This window comes from Anguilla rostrata, chromosome 2 (genome assembly GCF_018555375.3).
Source record: "Anguilla rostrata isolate EN2019 chromosome 2, ASM1855537v3, whole genome shotgun sequence".
NCBI lineage: Eukaryota > Metazoa > Chordata > Actinopteri > Anguilliformes > Anguillidae > Anguilla > Anguilla rostrata.
Genome location: NC_057934.1, coordinates 53,442,891 through 53,465,720, shown reverse-complemented (window position 1 = coordinate 53,465,720; position 22,830 = coordinate 53,442,891). Strand labels below are relative to the sequence as shown.

The 22,830-nt window shown below is 38.7% G+C and overlaps 1 protein-coding gene across 2 annotated transcripts in view; it reads right to left on the bottom strand.

Moving 5' to 3' along the window:
• Nucleotides 1–22,830, bottom strand: part of ankfn1a (ankyrin repeat and fibronectin type III domain containing 1a) — a 128,531-nt gene that overhangs the window by 61,245 nt on the left and 44,456 nt on the right. For both annotated transcript variants that reach the window (XM_064323083.1, XM_064323084.1), the window contains exon 6: nucleotides 12,541–12,578. In XM_064323083.1, the coding sequence (XP_064179153.1) occupies nucleotides 12,541–12,578 (38 nt within the window). The remainder of the gene's footprint in view (nucleotides 1–12,540; nucleotides 12,579–22,830) is intronic.

The following is a 22,830-nucleotide window of genomic DNA, read 5'->3' as shown; positions in this document are numbered from 1 at the left end:
CATCGAGAAACCGTAGCACATTCACCAGGATTAATATAATATTGTGCATTAGAATGTAGAGCCAGTGTGCATCAAAGCCTTTGTGGGCTATGCTAAGCCTGAAGGGAGTACTGCTAAAGGTGCAGTCTGACCTAATTGCGCATCAATAGGAATTACAGCAAGGATCTCAAACTCAAATGCCTCACGGTCACAGTACCTGCTTGTTTTCAGTGTGTTTCAAGTGCTTACTTTAAGTCACTGATTGGCTATAGCCCATATATGTTTGTTCCAAGGTTGCTGATTGAAAGGAAACCACAAAATCCTGCAGACCGAGGCCTTTCAGGACTGGAGACTGAGATCCTGGCATTACGGTAAACACACGGGGAGACTGCGCGGAGCAGTCCGTATGGCGGCCGACTGGCAACCCATCTGAAGCCACATCCCTGTGTGGCTTGGGTTCAGCTCCTCATCACGTCACCCTCTGAACTATGACCCCATCTCCATCTATAACCCTCTCTCCTTTCCCCCACTCTGAATAAAGTAAAAAATATATAAGGAAGGCAGATTGTCCCCTCTACTTCAAAAGAAGAAGAAGAAGAAAAGAAACTTGCACATAAGATGTCTGGAACACCAGTGCATTACCAATCTATCCTCAGCTATTGCAGAATAAAAATAAATGACAGTATTTAACAAAGTGGCCAGTACCCGAGTAACTATTAATACACAAGTTTGCCTGAGGTATCTGGAGGAGAAATGACCAGAGAGCTATGATGGATAATGGCTGTCCTGTGAGCTCGACAGGGAGACACGGAGCCTGACCTCCCCTGGCAAGCTGTGAGCCATGACCCGGGGCACACCCGCTCACCCTGCCTGACACCTTGAAGGCAGCACGGGTGATCTTCACAATTAGGAAGGCGGGCGCTGACCTGCAACCCTCTTTGATCTGGTGAAGGGTTTAAAATAATCGGGAGGGAAAAGTTCAGATTAGGCTGATCCTCAGAGGCGATGCAAGTCAGTTCTTTTCCCCAGAGAAGGCGGCCCAGAGCTGAGTCCCTAATCCACTCCCACTGCCTCCCGACTCCTTCCCAGACCATACATCACGCCAAACCCAGCCTGCTATTAAGCACATGGTGGCCACAAAATATGACAAGGGAGCTTAATGTTTTCACTTGAAAACGCCGGGGGAAAGGCAGCAGAAATGCCTCGCTGGATGCTTCAGACTCTGACCGTAAAATGTGATTTAAAATGTGGTTCCTTTCTGATTGCAAAATTGCCATGAATATTTTTTGTGCGACTCTTTTGATAAATGGATTCCATTGTTTCAGTCCTTTTTAATCTCTCTAAATAGACTTCTAAAAACATCAAATTTTTCCATAAAATGAGCAGTTTTATGAATTTACTCCTTTATTTTATCTTTTTCCTTTTAAAGAACAAAAAGCATTTTATTCCATAATACATTCATGGCAGACAGCCATTCTAAGCAATAATGTGTCTTGTGCTGTAGCAGAATAATGAACATCCAAAATCACTTTAATTTTTCAAATGACTTAAAAAGAGACTTAAAGAGACTGATTAAAAGCTCACATTTTACCAGTGCCTCTGCAGAGGACCGCAATGACAACAGGCTATGGAAAATTCATTTTTCAATTTGACCACAAAAAAAACAATATTTAATATTTGATAACTATGTAAATTACACATAGTGCAAATTATGTTGCCATGACCATACACATCAATCTGGATTCCATGCATATATTTATATATTTGCACAGGGTTTTCAAAGCAAAAGAACAACTGTACAAAATATTGAGACAGCTTGGTGTGTAGACATCAGGAATTGAATGCAAGATCACAGCTCTGATTTACCATTTGACTACACAAGCCTGCTTAATGACTCACTGGGAAGTCTGTGTAATTGCTGCAATTGATTAGATTGTTTTAGATAACCCCTGTTTGAGTCACAAACAGAACGTTTTTCTTTTGGCTGGTAATAACTCTAAGATACGTGCCTAAATTAGACTTTCTGGTGGAAAATTCTTCACAAATTATATCCAACTGCTCAGTGACTGTCTGTGTCATAGGAAGTTCAATAAAAAACAATGAATTTATCAAATAATGGGATAAACTTGCAAAAGATGCATTGCTATAAGTTAGACAACCAAGTAAGGCATACAACATTAAACGCATTTCACTGAAGACATAACACTGTAGGAGATGAGTTTCAAAAATACACACAGGCTACAATTGTGTTGAGGTGTTATACATTCATGTAATCTGGAGCATTGTGCAGACCAGTGCAAAGTGTGCAAGTCCATCTTTCAAGTCAGCATTCACCAAACAACATGTGTCACATCAATGTTAATCTTTTTTCAAATGAGAATTCTATGCAATTCTATGCATTCTGTAAACCCTGCTTTTGAAACTGCAAAGCACAACCAACAGAAATAGGCCTACATGTCATTACATCACTTACTGTATATAGTTTGCAGAGCCAGGGAGCAGAACAGCAGAAAATAGCAATGAATAGAGTTACAGTAGCAGTCCCATAGTGCATTGCTCTGTTGTGTTTTGAAACAAAGACAATGGCCTTTTTAAAAGAAAATGACAAAAGAAGTAAACAATTTTGAATCAGGAATCAAAACATACATATTCTTAATTTCCCATTCTACGTAGTTTGAGTTTATATGTCTTTCCAGTGAACAAAACTGGAATTGACATTACCATAAAAACCGGGGGAAAAAAAAGGTTCACACTATGGTCACAATTGACCAGAGCACAACACACTGTGTGTAGTATTCTATTAGTTGCATTTTAGTGCAAGAGGAATGACTAGAGGCATCTCAATTAGTTTTATTTACATTCATGAGCAAGATAAATTAAGAGCAATAGAACAGCAAAACGGATATTCTCAAACTGTTTATCACAGGAGTGGGAGAGGAAAATGATTCCACAAAGCATGCAGTCTTAAATGTTTTCTCACTTTTTAAAAGCAACTAACCTCATAGCTGTACTGAAGCAAAAAGGACTATTGAAAAAAATGGTACATTGTAAAACATGTAATTTAACAAATGCAGGTAGAGGGATGGGATCATATCACCATTTTAAGATGTTGTAGGTGCATCCATGTTTGTCTTTGTTGACACTGCCCTTTAACTACTTAATATCCAATTGTTCTAACGATTAATGATCGGTGTCACAACAGGCCACGCACCTGTCCGATTAATCTAATCATTTCAGAGCACAGAGTTCCTACAGTGACACCATGAGGATAGGGGTTGAAATTCTAGTCACAAGCCTTTCAAGTCACATCGTCAGGAAGTTTTTAAACCATCACCACACTCAATACAAATACAGTATGTCCTGTCAGTCCACCTGGAGTTGCCTTTCTTTGAGTGTGCCAGTTAAACAAAATATCCCAAATCACAAGCAACGTAAACAAGGAAGAGTACAAAATGTCTGTGCAAACAATTAAAGACATGATTATATTTGTTGCTATTACAAATTATGTTGTTTAAACCATGCTAATCGTTTAATAAATATTCCCTAATGCAATACCAACAGAACTGTTGTTCTTTGGGGGCAGGATTTTAATTAGCACAGCATCATCTGATACAAACAAACATTAAAGAGTTTCCAGAAACTGTGGAAATGATGCTGTGGAAATTTTTTTTCTTCTTTTTCTTCTCACAGACAGAAAACTAAGCGGGAGAACGTCAAACTGCAATCAACTGCAATTCCTCAAATTAAAGTGAACATTTTCCATGAAATAGATCAAACCAGAGATTTAGTTCCCATGGTTGCATCACCCCAGCACAGTGCACATCCCCTCGTATGTGTGTACTCAAGAGGAAAATGCCTAATGAACCGTGACATTAACAACACACTGCGGGATGGATATTTTTTTTTACAGGCCATAACACTACGTTTACTTTTTCCAGACAGCTCTTTTGCTACTGAATGAAACATTTAGAACAGTCGAGCACAAGGGCAAGGAGTATGCTAAATATGCCATATGCACACCGTCGCTGCTGGTTAGCGGCACTGCCACAAATGGAGACACCGTTATAAGAATGTGTCTCTACTGACTACTTAAATAGAAACAAATACATACTTAAAAAAATAAATAAATAATATATATATATATATATATATATATATATATATATATATATATATATGGAAACTAAATAAATACATCAACAAATGAACTACAGTAAAAAACACTGCAGATAGTGTCTCACTCTTGGATCCAGAATGACTGTATTACATTGCACAATGGAAGGTAATGACATCAACAACAAAACAGAACCCCAGGGTCGCCATGGCATCAGCACAGCAAAGACGGGCTGTACGGACACCCTTAGACCCAATAAAATCGCTCAGATTGCACACGGGAGCAAATTCCCCCAGTATAATTTACAGGGAGAGAGAGAGAGAAAATAAAAATCTCTGCGACCCTATAAATAAGCCAAGACATCATGGACCACTGCCACTGCACCTCCATTAGCCCTGCCATCTTTAAGGCTGACAGAGCAGCTGCTGTGAATCACACAAGGAGTAATTAACAAGCTGAAAGTAATCTGCTTTTTGCCATGTCAGTTTGTTCTTTAAAAAAAACAGAGGATACAATTTGAAAAGACTGCCGTTGAGAGAAACAGAGCAAGAGCAAGACAGAAAGAGAGAGACACAGAGAGAATGCAGAGATAAGAAATGGTGCCTTATATGTACTGTTCATAGCCCTGCACTGGGGTCTGTGCGTTCATGTATGCATGTCTGAATCTTTTTTTGTCTGATTGTCCGTCTGCCAAGAAAGGGAGGAGGGGGGTGTGCAAATGTGTGCGTGCGTGAGTGCGTGCGTGCGTGTGCGTGTGTGGGTGCACGCACGTGTAGCCGTAAAGACATCCACGGTCACGACTCAGTGAAAAGGCTTCTTCCTGCTGCAGGGACGTTTTCTGCTCTTCTCGTGATGGCCCATGGCCACACATTACAAAGCACAACCAAACAATAAACACGCCTCCACTGGAGTAGCACTGCGCTTACCTTTTGACAAGCTATGCGGCGTTATTATTCGACCCTAAATACACTTTAACTTGCAAACCCATCATCAGAAAAAGCATTTAAATCTACAGCATTGTGATTCTCTTAACTCTCTTAAGTTTTGAAAAAGAACGGAAATATGGATTCCATTTAATACCATTTTATCGCCATAGTAGGATCTAATACTTTAACAATAATACAATTAATAAAATACTACTACAACAAATAATAATAATAATAATAATAACAATAATAATAATCATCATCTTCATCATCTTGAGGTTTGTTCGTTTAAGATGTGAGGGACATATCAATGTGCATAGAACTAAATTCCCCTTTCATTAAACCAAACATACCTTCATTAACTTATGTTCAATTTGGCACATTTCCTAGAACACTCCCCATACTCTACGTTAAATGGGCCTTTGCTCGTCTGAGATGAGAGCTGTGTGTTTATCTAAGAACCATCCATTTTTCTCATCAAGTCTTCAGGCATCCGTGGTCCGCTGGGCCACAACCAAAACCGGAGACGCTTCAGGTTGTGCAGCGAAACGGCGAGGTGAAAGGTTATCAAAAAAGAGCAACCGAAAATAAAGTATCGAGTGGCACCAAAGGGAGCGGAGTGACGAGCAAGGCATACGGACTGCTCCATCTCTCCCCTTCCCATCAAGCAGATAAGATTTACCCAACTGCTCTTTCCTTGAAAGCTGCCTCAGACCATCCAGCTACATCAGTAATCCAATGCCAATTTCTCATTATGGAGCCCAGTCTTGCAGACGTGCCTCCCGCCCCCGCTCCCAGCGCTCCTCCCCCACTGCCGGCCCTTTGATCAGTAGCCCGGCAGATACAGTTGCGGCCAGCGGGGTCAATCTTTGCTTATTTACTGTCCCACGGAGGGGCTCCAGCGCCTGGAGCTGCCAACCCCCCCCCACCCCCTCCTCCCCCCGTCCAGGAGACTGAGACGGCCGAGCAGCAGGTACTGGTACACTATGACAAATGAGCGCGGGTCAAGGGACACCGCTTAAACACACAGCGGGACACCGGGGAGGGCGTCTCCGGGTCTCAGCATCTCCGTCTCTTTCCCCGGCCGTGCGGCAGGGGAGACCGTGAGCGAACGAGGGCCGCAGAGCTTCTCCCATGTAATGGATCCTGCCACAGACCCAACACAGCGAGGGCTGCCTCGATGTGAAACATGAACATGTGATTACCAGGACATCGTGCATGATGACTGCGTGTAAAGCACAGTCATTATGGTTAGATACGTTTTAAAACAAGAAAACAAGAAATGAGCTGAAACTGGTCCCTTTGCCTCCAAAAGAAAGCAATATTGCTCAAATAATCCTGTTTTTATTGTTTTTAAACCAGCTGCTGTACCAAATATTCCACTTATCTATTCGTCTTCGTCTGAATTAAAACATGAATATTTTTTAATTATAATTTGAAATGAGAAAATTAGAGCCCCATTTAAAAAATAAATAAAATAAGGTCTCCAGTAAAAATGTCTCTATGACTATATAACAAAAAAGTGTTGGGGGAAAAGTTTAAATTCAACGTGTTCAAGTAATGTTAAAATGGCCATTCCTATGCTTCTGCTAACAGAAACGGTTGAGATATAATCACAAAGTAAAGGAACTGTGAATACAAAAAAAAAAATTCCATAAAGAATACTTGCTTAATTACATTAGCAACCTAGTCACAGTCCATAATCCCATGGCTCTATTGTAGATAAAATGCTAACTATGACAAATAAACATTCTAATTAGCCTATATTGTGTTTAAACTTTTCAATTAAGCTTAAGTTTGCTTTGAAGCTTTGTTTCAATGTAATTTCTGTGAAATATTTATATTATTGCTTATGTTGCGTCAGTGTTGTTTCATAACAAATGCCTCTGTATCCACATGTAGATAACACTAAATACCTCAAATTTTTAAAAGAAAGCACATTTTGTGTAAATTATCACACTATTCTCATTCTCACCTAGAGAAATGCAGTTTTCATTTTGAAAGGATACTATCCCGGTGTTCACAAGCATATTTTGTCCATAAAGAAAGCAAACTACAGTGAGTTATGAAAACTGAGTATTACGTAAAGCTTAAATTATGTCTATACAAGAAATGACAATAACTTCCAAAAACGTCTTATCTCCAGGGATTCACAGTTCATTTCACTAAACAACGTCTGTAACAAGAGCAGCCAAGCAGATTAAAAAGCTTGGCCTAACAACTAAGTTATTTTCTTAATAGGACACATTCTCAACTTCTGAGAAAATTAATTGCCATGGTAACATGGTTATTAACATATTTTAAAATTAAAATTATATTTCAGACGGCAGGTAACATGACTGAAAAATACTGTGGAGCTAACATTATATGAAAAGTAAAAACAATACATCATTTCAATACAATCACTATGTGCAGGATGGAATGATACCAGGAAATAAATATTAAGAGACATATCTACGCCATACTGCCACATAGAAATTCAAGACATGATGATGCATGATAACTCCCCCCTCATTCACAGGAAAACCTGAAATGCATGCAGATATTGTTTTAATACCTTTCATATGTAATTAATTCAACTGAAATTAAATGCACTGAGATTTTATTAGGCGTGACAGCTGAGAGCTTGTTTTTTTATCAGGACGTCGACCCTGCTTTCACTGTACCTTCACAGCTCTGTTTCATGGCCTTCATTTCATATGGAACAAGAAACCTTGGTGAGAATGTGATTTTATGAAAGGTGCTACATAAGACACAAGACATGCATGCTATTCAGCTATAAGAAGTAGCATACACTTTTAGATAAAAATTACATTTATATTCTTATTAGGGCTGTCAATCAATTAAAATACTTAACCGAATTAATTACATGATATGCTGAATAATTAATTGAATTAATCGCAATTAAATGCATATATCAATATTTGCTTGGAAAAGCCCCCAAATGAACATATTTCAACTCAAAAACATTACATTATTGTGGCACATGAGTAAAGCATTGAATATAAATATCAAAAGGGGGCATTAGAAATCAATAGCATTCCAAATACATTTCTTTTTATCATTGAACATAAGCCTATCACTTAGCCTAAAATGTGGCCATAACACTTTTTTTCTAAAAATTTATTTTACATAAGATTATCACTTAAGCACCAATGTGGCCATAACAGTCTTCTCCCCACGGCGCGCAGGAACTGCCGCCATGGCAGCGTTTATTTTTCATGTTTCATTGTCTTGATGTAGTGGAAGTTAGAAAGAAAACACTCACTGAAACTTGCTTCAGTCATACTGCGGTTAGTGTGAATATGACCTATAGCAGATCTACATTTTAATGATACACCTTGTCATTGTGGCCAAGCAATACACTAAATATTCCACACATGGCAAGTCAACAATATACACTGCATGGCCAAAAATAGGTGGATACCCATTCTAATTAGTGGGATCAGCTACTTCAGCCATACCCATTGCTAAAAGGTGCATAAAATCAACCATACAGCCATGAAATCTCCATAGACAAACAATGGCAGGAGAATGGGTCATGCTGAAGAGCTCAGTGACTTTCAACACGGCGGCACTGTCATAGGATGGCCCCTTTCTGACAAGTCAGCTTGTCAAATTTCTGCCCTGCTAGAGCTGCCCCAGTCAACTGTTAGTGGTATGCCTTTCATTGGCATTTGACACTTCCATGTGACACACAGCCTAAAGCTTGAATGACCACATTCTCTTCAGAAGATGAAAAACACAGGGCAAAAAAAAAACATTGGGTAGCATTGCTTTGGAATAGAGCTTATGTAATTTCAGTGAGCTAAGATAGCCACTGTTTATTGTAACTTGGCCTCATTTTGATACCAATACTTTTAATGGCAGGTTTAGACAGTCCTTGTGAGTAACTTGGAATTTCTATGTTGCAAACGTATTTTGGTTCAATAGCTTAGTTAGGTGAATTTTATGATTGGTGACGACAAAGAAAATGATAACGTTGCCATAAATCGTGTTCCCCCATTATTACCCGTCTGAAGTGACCATTTTTCTTTTGAATGCTCGTTGAATAGTAATCCTTCCTCGACTCAGTGCTCATACTAACGTCGTTATATAAGTGATGCCAGAGTCTGGTTTTTGAGCAGAATGTACAGATGTGTCAAAATATTTGTATGTGTCAGGTTTCTGGTCCCGTCTGGACAATTTAATGAGTAAGTGATGGAAGAAATTTACTGGGAGTTCGTGATGAATTTGCATGTCTGTGACTGTCTGATCTGACAAGGGGATTTACCAGCATCGACAGCGGTTCTGAGGGGATTCCCCCAGTCCAACATCGGTCCAGAACTGGGTCCAACAGGTCTATCGTTCACTAGCTAGGTAACATTAGCTAAGCATAACGTTATGGGTCGTGAGTTCAAGTGGAAACTGCTAGTAACTAGCGGGTTTACTGTAGTCAAGTTTTAACTACAGCTAGTTAATGTCACTGGCTAGCTATCTATTGTTCAGTATTTGTACTTTTAATTATAAGTTAACAGTACAGAAGTTTGCTGGTTACTGCTGTTATAAACATCCACACACTAGCTACTGTAGGTAGCTACTAGTTAAGCAGGTGGCTAGGTAGGCGTCTAGTCCATCATTAAGGTCACATATGCCAGTGCTGGCTGCTAGCTAGCTAGCTACACTTCAGAAAGGTTAGCAACAAGCATCAGGGAAATCCTAAATTAATTTTTAATTTTAACTGAACTGAGTTGAAGATTATACAATTGTAAAAGCAACATTATTCATAAATTAAAAAAAAAAAAAAAACTTCCCACTTAGCTGAAAACTACAACTAAGTGGTGGTATCAGGTGACTTTAACCCCCACTTTGAAAATACAGATGACAGTAGATGAACAAACCTCTTTGATGTGTTGCGTGTATACTTTAATTCAGAGACTTCATCTGGCTCTATGTCTACCAATGAACAGGCAGATGGATTAGCTATTGCACTGCATAAATCTATTGATGGAATTGCTCCAATAATTGATTCATTTTTTTTTAGTGATTGAGGAAAGACTTGCCCCCCGCTACACTGCCCATAGCGGGCTCTTAAACAAAAGCCTTGTCGACTGGAATCCAAATGGCCTTCCACTAAATTGCAGGTATTCCACTTGGTCTGAAAATTTAAATAATGTAGCAGATTTATGGCTGCATAATTTAATCAAGAGTGATGATCATGCAGACTTCATACAACCTTCCTGTGATTTTCAATACCCGATGGTTTGTGATTACTACTTTGCATGAGCCCAAGTGGCAAAGCTGTTATGACTTACTCCTGTATTCAGCCTATCTCTGATAAACAGCTGGTAACATCACAATCATTAAGCTAATGATTAACAGGTGGAAACCATTAGGAGGTGAGGAAGAACATTAGGTAAGATGGGGGATGCGGAATACATTTTACGTGTATAATATCATATTTGATGTATAATTTCTTGGTAACAAGGTTCATTACAGCAGTACTACAAACTGACTAACAAATGAAGGGAGTGTGTGACAAATGAAGGATGACTTATTCTTAAGATGGCCTACTGAAACCCAAGAACCCCTAGAATGTACTTATTATGTTCCTCCTACAAGGCCCACCCATGAGTGAGTTGTGTCATTCAATCCACGTAGCCAGTCAGGACTGAGAATCTGTAGCAGTGTGACAAACTGGCTTTGTTCCATCAGAGAAATCGGCCAGGGTCCTCTTGGCACTGCAGCATTGGTTTCTCCCAACAGAGCACACAGGCACCCACAGTCAGTGAGTGATATGACTCTTTTCTGATAAATAAAATGATATGTAGTGGACTAGACTGTTTAATCAAGGATAATGTTCATGCCTAAGTAGCACAGTATGAGAATTCTGTACAACCCGCAAGCAGGCATGCCCATTGAATGTTAATTAATATACAGTATTTATGCTGAATTTACATCAATATGAATATAATAGTGGCAATGACCACTTTCACAAATGTGTTTACACACTTTGCCACCAGTTTGATGTGGCGGTCATGAGACTGAAATCTATGGACAGGTACGGGAAAGACTGCAATAAAGAGTAGTTCTATCAGTGTTGGCAGGAACATGGTGTTGGCAGGATCACAATGCAAATATGTGATACAGCATCTACATGTCCTGTTTAAAATAAGCCAGAATTCAGCCATTCAATGTCTGTGGATTTGCTGAATTTGCTCTTTTGACATGATCAGTATTGTACACTTTTAAAAAACTTTACAGACAGATTCAACATCACTGTATGTTTTTTCCATACACATAGTGGACGAAACATTTTTACTGCTGTTATGAATTGTAATTCAATTCCACTTCACAGTTCACTCCACGCAAAATTGTTGTATTATAATACAAATCCATCCATCCTAGAAGTGCTTTTTATTATTTATTAATTAGTTATTGACTTCTGGACATTGTCATGGGCCAAGCACCACATGTGAAAAGTACTCTTCATTATTTTTTTCTGCCTTCTGGTATAATATAGCTTTTGAAAATGGCTTAGAATCTACATTTTTGTATTACAGTTAGAATTTTAAGCTATTCACATATATTTTTGCACTATTTTTAGTGGACAGTATCCAGTTATTAGTTATAACAAAGACCTGAAGAGCATTAATTAAATAGTAAGACGATAGCAAACAGGCCTTCTGAACATGACCGTCAAAACTCCAATGGCAGGTCCAGCTAAAGCAGTCATTTTGAGTGCAGTGAAGTGAACCCTGGGATAAGCTAAAATGTCAATGTTGTTTTGACAGCATATGCTCAGTTCTCTTCTCAGAGCAGACATGTTGTTACTGTCTTGCACCCCTACCCCCTCCCCCACCCAAAAAAAAAAATCTGAAGGTTTTGAGTCTTTCATGTTTTTCTCAGCTGAATTTTCTGATTAGATTGGAAGAGATACAAACTGGAGGGGTCACTCGTGTGCAACGAGACAGGGCACACCCTCCTGACCGAAAAACACTCTCTCCTTCCTGGGGCAACGCGACACCTGAGGTGAGTCTCTGTGGATGCTGCCCACGGTGGGTACTGCACAGTCTGGATCTGATTTCAGATCAAGGAAGCTGTCACAAAACTGAAAACGAATGTATACCAGGGTGACAAGCACTTTTGATAATCTTGTATGGGGTTTGATAACTGATGAATGCTGAAAATAACTCTGTAATGAAACGCTGGCCTGATCAAAACCCCAAGGACAAGACCATTATGGGAAAAAATGATATTCTGCATCTGAGAATGGCAGGATGAAATAGAAAGTAAGAAAATCAGGTAATTTTCATTTGTATGAATCAGTTGCCATTACCGCACTTGCTTTCAGGAGAAGGATGCCTTTGACACAAAGTATCATTTTTTTTTATCCTAGGTCAGATATGAACATTACAATACGACAGTTGAAAAAAAAAAAAAAAAAAAAAAAAAAGCAAAACAATACAGAGGCATGTCTGACGAAGAAACACTTTCAAGCTGAAAACATGTTTGAAAAGACTGAAACTGAAAACAACTTACTTTTTTCGTGTTTCGTATCTCCCGGTTGAGCCAAGACTCTAAAAAGAAAAAGGTTTACATGATTAAACATGTTGAAAATAAACAGCTTTAACCATTCACAAAGAATCTGGTACAAAGACAGCTTTTACATGTGAACCAACACAGTATCGGAAACCTACACAAGAAAAAGAAAACAGGGATTGAGGGATGGAACTATTGCAACAGTTACGTAGCTTGAATAACAGGGGGTCTACACTGTCACTGGGGTAACACAATGTATCATCATTACATACATATTTGTGACCAATCATTTATATGAAAGGAATGCCTATTTACAACACAAGAGGGTAACTGAAGAAACTATTGTTAAAGAAAATAAAATATACAGCAATCTAGCTGATCCACATCCCATGATTTTTTGAATAATGCATCTTGCCATGATGACTGAGTAAGTGACAATATTCCAAGCAAAGATTAAGTCCTGCTTGTTACACCAGTGATAGTCATTCCCATTTTTGGTTTTGTAATTACCAAGTGATGCATTGATGTAGGCTACACTGCCAAATATTCCTTTGAAACTGCAAATGAGGCCATTCATCTTTTTCTTGCATTCTCAATTCATACATATGTTTCTTCAATGAAGATAACACTCGCATCAATCTCAAGAAATTTCAGAACTATGAAACCCGCTCCTAGCACTTTAATTTCAAGATGTTAAATACTCCAACATCTTTGTAGCATACTCCAGTAATCTTTTATAATTAAACACTTCCTTTTCAAATAACCTGAAGAGATCAAATCACAGTTGTTGAAGGGATACGCTCAGAAAATGGCCACTTCTGCGGATGTGTATGGGCACTGGTTCTGATTATGAGCTGCCACTGCCAGCCTCTTTGAGGTTTTGTGAACCCCGTGTTGGTAACCCTTCCCATGTCTGCTCCCTGACCTCCATCTCGTTACAGCCCAGAACTCCGTTGGTGATCCATCTGCCTACTGACCACATGACCCACACCGATGACATCAGCACGATATACACCGATCAGCCACAACATTAAAACCACCTACCTAATATTGTGTAGGTCCCCCTCGTGCCGCCAAAACAGCTCTGACCCGTCGAGGCATGGACCTCTGAAGGTGTCCTCTGGTATATTTGGATTTCTGTATATATTTGTATCTACTGTATATTTGTATCTGATATTTTGAATCTACTGTAAATTTGTATCTGATTGTGTTACTTTGTTGTCTTTGATGCAGCAAAAGTGCAAATTCCCCCAGGGGTTCAATAAAGTACACTAATACTACTTATTACAGTATTGGCTTTTATTACATAAAAAAATTTGAAATGGATTACATAATTGGGAGTTATTACACTATTGGTAGTTTATTACATTATTAGTTGCTACAGGGCTATGAAAAGCTAAGATATTGTTGGAGGGTGAATTATTTCAACATGATTTTAAAAACTCTCGACAGGTCAGAGCTGTTTTGGCAGCACGAGGGGGGCCTACACAATATTAAGCAAGAGGTTTTAATGTTGTGGCTGATCGGTGTAATACAGAAGAAAGATACAAGCAAGAACTACAAAATACCTAGAGATCAACAGCAGGATAAAGACAGCCACAAACTAAATGGAAAAGGACACAGGACCCTGAGGCTGAAGATAGCTTACCACAGAGAACATTACTTTCCCAGAAAAAGCGGTATTCAGCCATACTGTAAATGGGGGAGAAATGGAAAAGACAATGTGCAACAAGGACAGCAAGTACAAGTTGCGCAGTAAAATGATTCATATCCAGTCCTTGATGACATCGTAATATTTTAAAATATGCATAATCAATTATCAGACTGTTGTTAGTAAAAGCACTGATGGTTGTTATTAGCATAAAGAGCTATACAACAGTATCGAGGTCAATGGTAATGGAACATGTAATTGTGTGAGGCCCCCATAACTGCTGTTTGCAGATTTCAGACTCTGATATTCTGTGTGGCAGGAGATTTAGGTTGTTAGGATGCATTAAAACAGACATTAAAAAGTAATAGTGGGGTGCTTCCGACAAGGGCCGAAGAAAGAACAAAAATGGTTATGATTTTTGCCAGAAATGTGTGTGTGGTGTTCATGCTGATAATTTGCAGTGATAAACGGAATGCGCATGGATAACTATTTCTTAAACATTCTTTAAATTATTTCTTGTAACACTGCTGTGTGGCTTCAGTAAAATTATTATACTAAGGTAAGCATCCATGATTATATTATATCACTGCATATTTCATAACACTATGTCAGGAAATAATACTCTAAAGTACCAGCGTCTTCAGTACAGTGTTTAAAAGTAATAGAATTACAGATTAATTACATTAAGCATGCCTCTAAGAGGTATTGCCTTGTGAATGGTACACCATTACATTTCCACATTATTCCAAATCACTGGTCCTCTTAAAAAAGACAAACAGTAATAGCCTATGCAATTAACAAATAATACACCATGCCAATACACCTTGAATATTTACATGGCAGATTCAATACACCTACACATTATATTATCTATAATATTTATAAAACAAATGCAGACAGAGAAATGTAGGCTACTTCTTCCAGGGACTACCTGAACTCATGCAACAGTATAGCGAAATCACCAATTGCCTCTGTAATGAGACAGGAGAGAATGGTATTCCCTTTTTCAGTTGGCTGCTATATTATTGGATGCTCGCAAACAGACACCACATAAATGATCTTGTGTTTCTGATGAAAGTACAGCAGCATAAGGACGGGGAACTGAAGTCGATGCACATGACCCTTCGAGACCCGGCCAATGGTTCAAAACCAGTGGTGCAGCGATCCTTGGCTTTTTGAAAGCCTAAATCATTCCCTGTCAAGCTCCTCTTTAGTGTGGCTGCCAATTTCTACCTCATTAATAATTTGTTGAGCTTGCTTTTCTGCATTGGCCACTACTAGGTTAGATTTCTATGCTGCCACAAAGAACTTCATAAATATTTCAAAATTTATAGCCTGCCAAGCGACTCACTGAAACTAGAATATTTTATCCCGTACAACTGCTAGTAGACAACATTTCACCCATATTTACTTTATTTGTTTCTTTTGTTTTATTTTGAAATCTGAAATTTACAAATTAAATGTTTCCATGACAGTATGAAAACCATTGGTTGGCAGAGGGAGTACCTCTGCAGCACTTTCATATAACAGACAGATGCTGTTTTTTTTTCGTATAGGTATGTGGCAAACGCATTCCACAGATTGTATATTAGTTCTGAATGTCAGTTTCTATCTTCTGTTTATGAAACAGTCGACAGTTGCCCTCTATGTGCCTGCTCCTTAATGTCAGTGGACTACCTCAGCTAATTCAAAACCTCTGAAGCGACAGCTTCCAGTTCACTTCCTAAAATATAAGTTATTGCTTCAGACAGGGATAGCAACAGCCTAATCAACGTAGTAACCTTTTTCTGTTCATACACACAATGCTGTGCGTCTGGAAAGCAGAGTGCCTGTAAGTCCAGGAAAAAGTCATCACAACACTGTCTGAAAAGAAGCACAATTTGTAAAAAAAAAAAAAAAGAAAGAAAAAGAAAAAAGAGAGAGAAAATGGGAAAAAAGTGAAAGAGTAGTTCAGAAGTTAAAGTACAGGGCTCATGCAGACAAATATGTGAGGAAATCAATCGTGATTAGATTTACTAAAAGCGCGGACCCTTGCCAGGATCCCAGTCAATTGTCGTTACCAAAAGCGCATATACAGTACTTGCAGGAGTTAAGAATTAAGCAAAACTGTGTTGAGATTTCTGGAAAGAAAACTATTTTTTGTGACAGGGTGAGTACTGTACTGTGTCTACTAAACCACTAAACTAGCTAATATGAGGAAAATAGTGTTTGGCTATTTACTCTGGGAATTCTGCCAGCTGAGGGTCTGAAAGGCATTGAACTCATTGGTAAAACACTTCATTCAGGATAAGCCAATATATTAGCAGCACCACTTTTTGTTAACGCGCAGGCCTCAGACTGCCCAGCCTGTCAGATGCAGGTGTTTACTTGACCAATTAACTATTGGAAAGAAAGCAAAACATTGATTTATTTCACTACCAAGACACTCTATCCTTTTTTAACTGTCACTTCTGTATTTAGGACAGTATCACTTCCCCCTTTAGTTTGTAGGTAAGTCTAGCAAAGGAAAACTAAGTTGGGGAAAGAAATTAAAAAGTTTCCTTTCCTTCTACAAAGGGCTAAAATCACACAAACCATAATGGTCATCAAGTAATGCACTGGGCCAAATTCCTGCAATTAATCACTAAACTCAATGCAGCAGCCTTTCATTCTAAATAAAGAAAGCCTGTCAAATAAACTGGCACAAAACTCTCACTGAAACACTTACACTGGGCAATTTCAACTTGTCACTTGTCAAGTTCTCTAGTATTAACATCATTCTCAGACTATTATTGAACAACAAAGGCACAATATTCTTGAAAGATCACAAATACTCTTAAAGCTGGGCACTCTTTCCGTTCCAATAACCCTTTGTAGTGTAAAATTGTATTGTGAGCCAAGTTTCCTAGTGTCAAGAAAGCCATGGCAGGACAACACAAAAGTTACCACGAACAATTATCAACCCCTTTGCAACCTGAACAACAGCTCTTTCAATCTAGTTGAAGCTGAAAGCCGCATTGGCAGTACACAAAAATCTTTTCCAGTCCAAAAAAAGTCAGGCTGGCCTTTTCCATGAAGTCTTATACACATCAAACCAACAGCCTTCAACAAGCAAAGACTGGTAATGCTGTGCGTACTGAATACAGTCTAGCTTTTAAACAAGACTGCGATGATAGGTGAAATACTACACATTCTATGAACCTATCACAAGACATTATTTTAGCTACTATGAGGTATGGCAGCTATCATAATTTAGCAATCTGCATTTGTGTGTATAGGTTAGCAGAGTTCGAAACCATCCTTCATTAGCATAAATTTGAGTTTCACAAAAATCTTTCAGCGTGAAGATATATGCCTTATATGGCTTCAGCAGGGCAATGGTTCAGTTTGTAAATATTCAAGGAATATTCAAGAAGTTCAAGAAACTTAAAGCAAATGGTCACTTTGAAAATAATTAGTTGTAATCTGTAAATGATAAAAAGCTAACAGTTGTGCCATTATTATTATTATTATTCTTGCATGTACTGTGTTTGTTTGATCCTTTCTAAAAGAAGCTCAGCTAGTTAGCTCAGTTTCCCATGGATTCCCTGAACATGTCATAACCCTATTTTTCTAATATAATTATGGCTTGAGAATAATACTGTGAAAAGGTTGGGGAGGCTGGCAGGAATTTTCAGAGAATGTTATGGTCTGTAATTACATATGTATCAACACGAATGCTTATAGGGGAACCAGCCACAAAAATGATTATTTTATCAGCAGCTTTCAAAGCCAAACTGACATCTTTAGGCTATTAGATTGTATCATACACCAAATAAAGTCATAACCTCCTCACATCCATTACAATGATTACATGAACAAGACACCAAAAGACATGTTAAAGCCAAGGGGTTAGATCAAAAATATCCTTTCAAAGGGAAAGCATCCAGTAAACTGTCAATGCGGATGGAGTAAGTGACAGCAATCTCCCAGTGAGGGTCACAGTTTTCTGATCTGACAACTGCTCACATTGTCCTTACTGAATAAGAAAGAACACACCACACACCTAAAATAAGCAAAATAATCAGGCATAGTTACAGGATACAGTAGGGATCCTTGACATTGACATTTGGTCAAACAATCTACAAAATAGCATAATCCTTATTGAAAACACTTTTTGTTTTGCTTGTGCAGGAGATCTGAGTTCAGTTCAGAAAAAGAATTCAAACACACCTCATTTAAATATCCTGTTGTACAAATGAGTGTCCCACAGTGCAGCCTTCTCATGCAAAACAGCTGAAACCTTGTCTGGCCGGTATTAGCTATTAAAAGGATGGGAGACCTCCTGTGAATGCCTAGTGAAAACATTCTTCCTGAAATGGTGTTCAACAACTGATAGGGGGCGCTATTTCCTCAAACCCAAATGAACTGCGTTCCAAATGCAATGACGGGTACACTGTGTTCCTTGAACTGCTGTCTTTCAGAAGAGATTTTAAATGGAGGTCCTGGAGCACTCCGATCATTAAATATTCTATATTACATGGAATTTGGCATGTTAACCCAAGTATTCTGGTAAAACGCTCAGAATGGTAGGCAAATAACTATCAATCAACTACACAGTTATAAAATATGGCACAGAAACTAACAGAAGTGATGTAGAACTCATTAACTGACAGAAACTTCTCTTACAAGAAAAAAAAATCCAAATAAAGGAAGCTACAAAGATGCTACAAAGAATGAAATTCTGATGATATTCCGGTTATAAAGGCCACATACAAAACATTCTGAGATACACAGTGGCATTCAGAAATCATCTGAAAATGTGTGTGTATTGGAATGTGAAGTGGATTTTTCCCCACTAAAAAAAACATTTAATGCACAACAAGAGCCACTAATTTTAAATCATTTAATTCTTCTTAAAATATTTGTGAATAGGAATAATGAGGGCATATGTACCCTAATGGAGTATAAAATACATTCACAATAATTGATTTTGCACAGAACACGTTGCAGTGTAGAAAAAGGGTCACATATCCACTGAATGGCTCATCATTAGTTATGTGATGTCATTTCAGATCGCCCAATCGCTCCTGTTTGTGGGAGATCCACAAGCACATTATGAGACTGTTAATCTTTGATAATACATTCAGCACTGTAAAGGCACAAATAGCAAATGGCAGCTGGTGAGCCATTATGCCTCTTTGACTGTAGGTTATCGGCAATTTCTACTGCAGTCTGTAAGAATCGCAGAAAAGTATAATTTATTTAGTTTGGCAAAGAGAAGTATAGTCAGTTTAGTACAAAACAAGATTAAACCTTTATTGGATTTGTGACTAAGATTAATAATACTGTCCAATCACATTTAATCAAAACTTATTTTTTGACAGGTTGGCTAAAGAAAGGCTAGGTGAAGAACAGAGATACCACAGTTTATAAGCACAGGTATTTCACCCACAATAAGTGCGTGAAGTTCAGAGCGCAGGGTCTCCAGGAACACACATCTTTAAACTAACATGGGCAAAATGAGGGGCAGGGAACTTTCCCATCATATAAAGAAAGACAAAAAGTCTTCAATGGCCACATGATGGACACATCCAGACAGAAAAAAAGAGAAAAAACAGGAAGTGGGCTAGGAGGGTGCCAGTGGCATTTACTGGGGGAATGGCTGCCTCCCAGTCAAACAGCTCCCAGCTTGTGCTCCCACACTTGGATTGTGCCTTTACATAAGTGACAACAGTGCTCGCTCTGTGGGCCCGGAGTCTCCCCTAAGACCCTGGATCCTCCCCATGGAACTCCAGCCGAGACTGAGGTCATACTGCTGTTTTCACACACTTAGCACGGTCACTGTCTCACATCGTGAGTGCCACCTCTCCGACAGGAGCTGGGTCATGAATAAACCATGGCAGTTTCATTGTTCATCTTCTTAACTGTTATTTGCTAATGTATTTGAATAGCTAGCTAATTATTTCCTGAGAAGGGTGATGAGGGTCCTTCTTTCCCAGGCAGGAGAACATTTACTAAACCATCAAAATGTCCTTTAAGGACTCAACCTGTGGTTGCAACAAAACCTCATCTTAAAATAGGTGCCAACTTTGTCATTACATTACATTACATCACAGGCATTTAGCAGATGCTCAAGTATCCCGAGGGACTAACACAACTTTTTAGATAGCATTTACATTGCATCTATTTATACAGCTGGATATGTACGGAAGCAAAGTAGGTTAGGTACCTTGCTCAAAGGGTTTCACTGGCAGAGCCCTACCTGGGAATCAAACCTGTGACCTTTAGGTTACAAAACCAGCTCCTTACCCATTATACTACACTGCCACCCCCGTAAGTCCTCGCAAGACATCCTCGCAGGACATCATGCCAGAGTGGCTGGAAAAGACGTTGCTGTAGTGCACACAATACTGCAGACTGCAAGTTTAGTTTTATTTTAGTTTAGTTTTATTTTTTTCGGTCTTAACAACAATTTTACCATACATTTATGAAAAAATTGATAAATAATACCAAATCATTGTATCAAAAATAAACCAAAATCAAAACATAATATTCTCTGACCGAAAAAAAAGGTATAGGCTGAAGCCTGAGCTTAATGTGCCTACCCTTAATACAAACATTACGCTTACTCGGCCCAAAATAGCAGTTTAACAAAACAAACCAAAACAAGACCAGGTTAAAATCTAGTATATGGCTGGACCTAACACACATGATCCGGCCGACCAATTGTGTAAATTCATGACTCGGCCGACCAATGGTTTAACTTCATCACTCATTACTCAGTCACTCACAGACATTTGCGTTTGTAGGGCTGGTGCAGTCCAGCCAAAAATAAACTGAAATAAAGCAACACATCAGCATAAAACAGAAACAGATAGACAAACATTTACAGATCATAAGTGCCATTCATTTTTCATCGATGGTCACACCATATTTCTGTATTTTTCAAATGTAATGCTTTTAAACATTTTCTTAAATTTACACATATTACTACATTCTTTTAGTTCATTATTACAAATATTCCATAATGTAACCCCTTTAACTGTCACACGTCTATTTTTCACATTTGTCCTTACCCTCTTTTTTTCAAAGATATTATTTCCTCTTAATAGAGACTGAGAGAGGCCGAGGAGAAAGGAATCTAGTACTGCCATGGAATTCATATCTATGCCATACTCCATCAACAGCACACAGTGCGTGCACAATACACAGCTATGATCCATAATAAAATACAGGACCTATAAAAAGAGCTCAGCAGCAGGATCACAACACAAACTATGTCATTTTCACAGGAGTCTGCGCGGAGGTGACCAGGACATTCCAGTCTCTGGCACAGCACTGTCACCAGCTGAAAGAGCGTGGTACATTGCATGGAAGCATGCAGGATTCAGGGAGCTAAAGGGGAATCACTGAGCCATGAGAAACAAAAGGTATGTCAACCACACGGAATCTGTGGAAAATATCAACTATTTTAAAGGGCAATACAATATACTGTACCATGGACTACATTTATATGTCTGTGCACCGGTTTTGAATTGATAACAACAGAATAAAGAAAACTGCTGGGCACAACTCTTCACTTTTAATGGCAGGATTTCAAAATGATGGTTTAATAAATCTGAAAAAATGTATGTGAGACGTGTACATACATGCCTGCTTACACAAATGGGTGCGTGCACACACACACACACACACACACATGATTACACACACACACATACACACACACACACACACACACACACACGTGTACACACACATACACTCATGCACGCACAGACTCATATGCATACGCGCTCACACATGCACAGAACTAGACTTAAAAAAATAAAGGCTAAACCGTTTTCAAGGTGCTTGGATGTCTTTTCTTCTGTTGCATAATAAACAAGTCTAAGAAATAACTGAGCAGTGAATGTAATCACTGTCCTTTGTGAAGACATAATGATCCTCCAAGTTTTCTGCAAACTGTGAATTAATTGTTGGTGCAAGGTGTCAATGTCTACCTACATTTAATAAAACAAATACATGGCTGATGAACAGTTCACTTGTGTATTTCTGCAAGTAAACACATGGAAATTAAACTCGGTAAACAAAAAGCAGTTGAAATTATTTGAAAAGAGGGATTACCAAAATACCTGCAGAAGCTGTGTGCTTGAAAAATACTTCCAGTAAGAGCTAGCCACATTATTTACTTTCCTGAACATGAACTGAAATTAAAGAACTCCGTTATCTAAGTTATCCTTTTATCCTCAACATTCTCTTGCAGTGGAAATCCATGAAGGCTATGAAGAGGATGATGCCAACCTGCATTCTGTTGAATTAGACACTGTCATTTGGTATCACCTCACATTTAAAATGATGCTCGCCTGAATGTCATGTAAAAAAAAAATTGTCTGTTCTTGTTCAAAAATCATCCACGCCTTCTACATCCGGGCCTTCATTTCCATCTTAGAAGTAATAGTGTTTGGCATCATCAATACAAATTTTAGAAATATTATTTGCGTTTCTCTGCTTGAACTGCCTACAGACCCTACCATCATGTTGTTTAGATTGTCGGCAATGGAAGGCAGCAAACATTCTAACAGGATGTTACTCACTTCTGTGTTTTTAAGAACCTTTAAATGAAGAGACCCGCACGCACTGTAGGTCACTGCTCAGACCAATTTCCGAGCACTTGC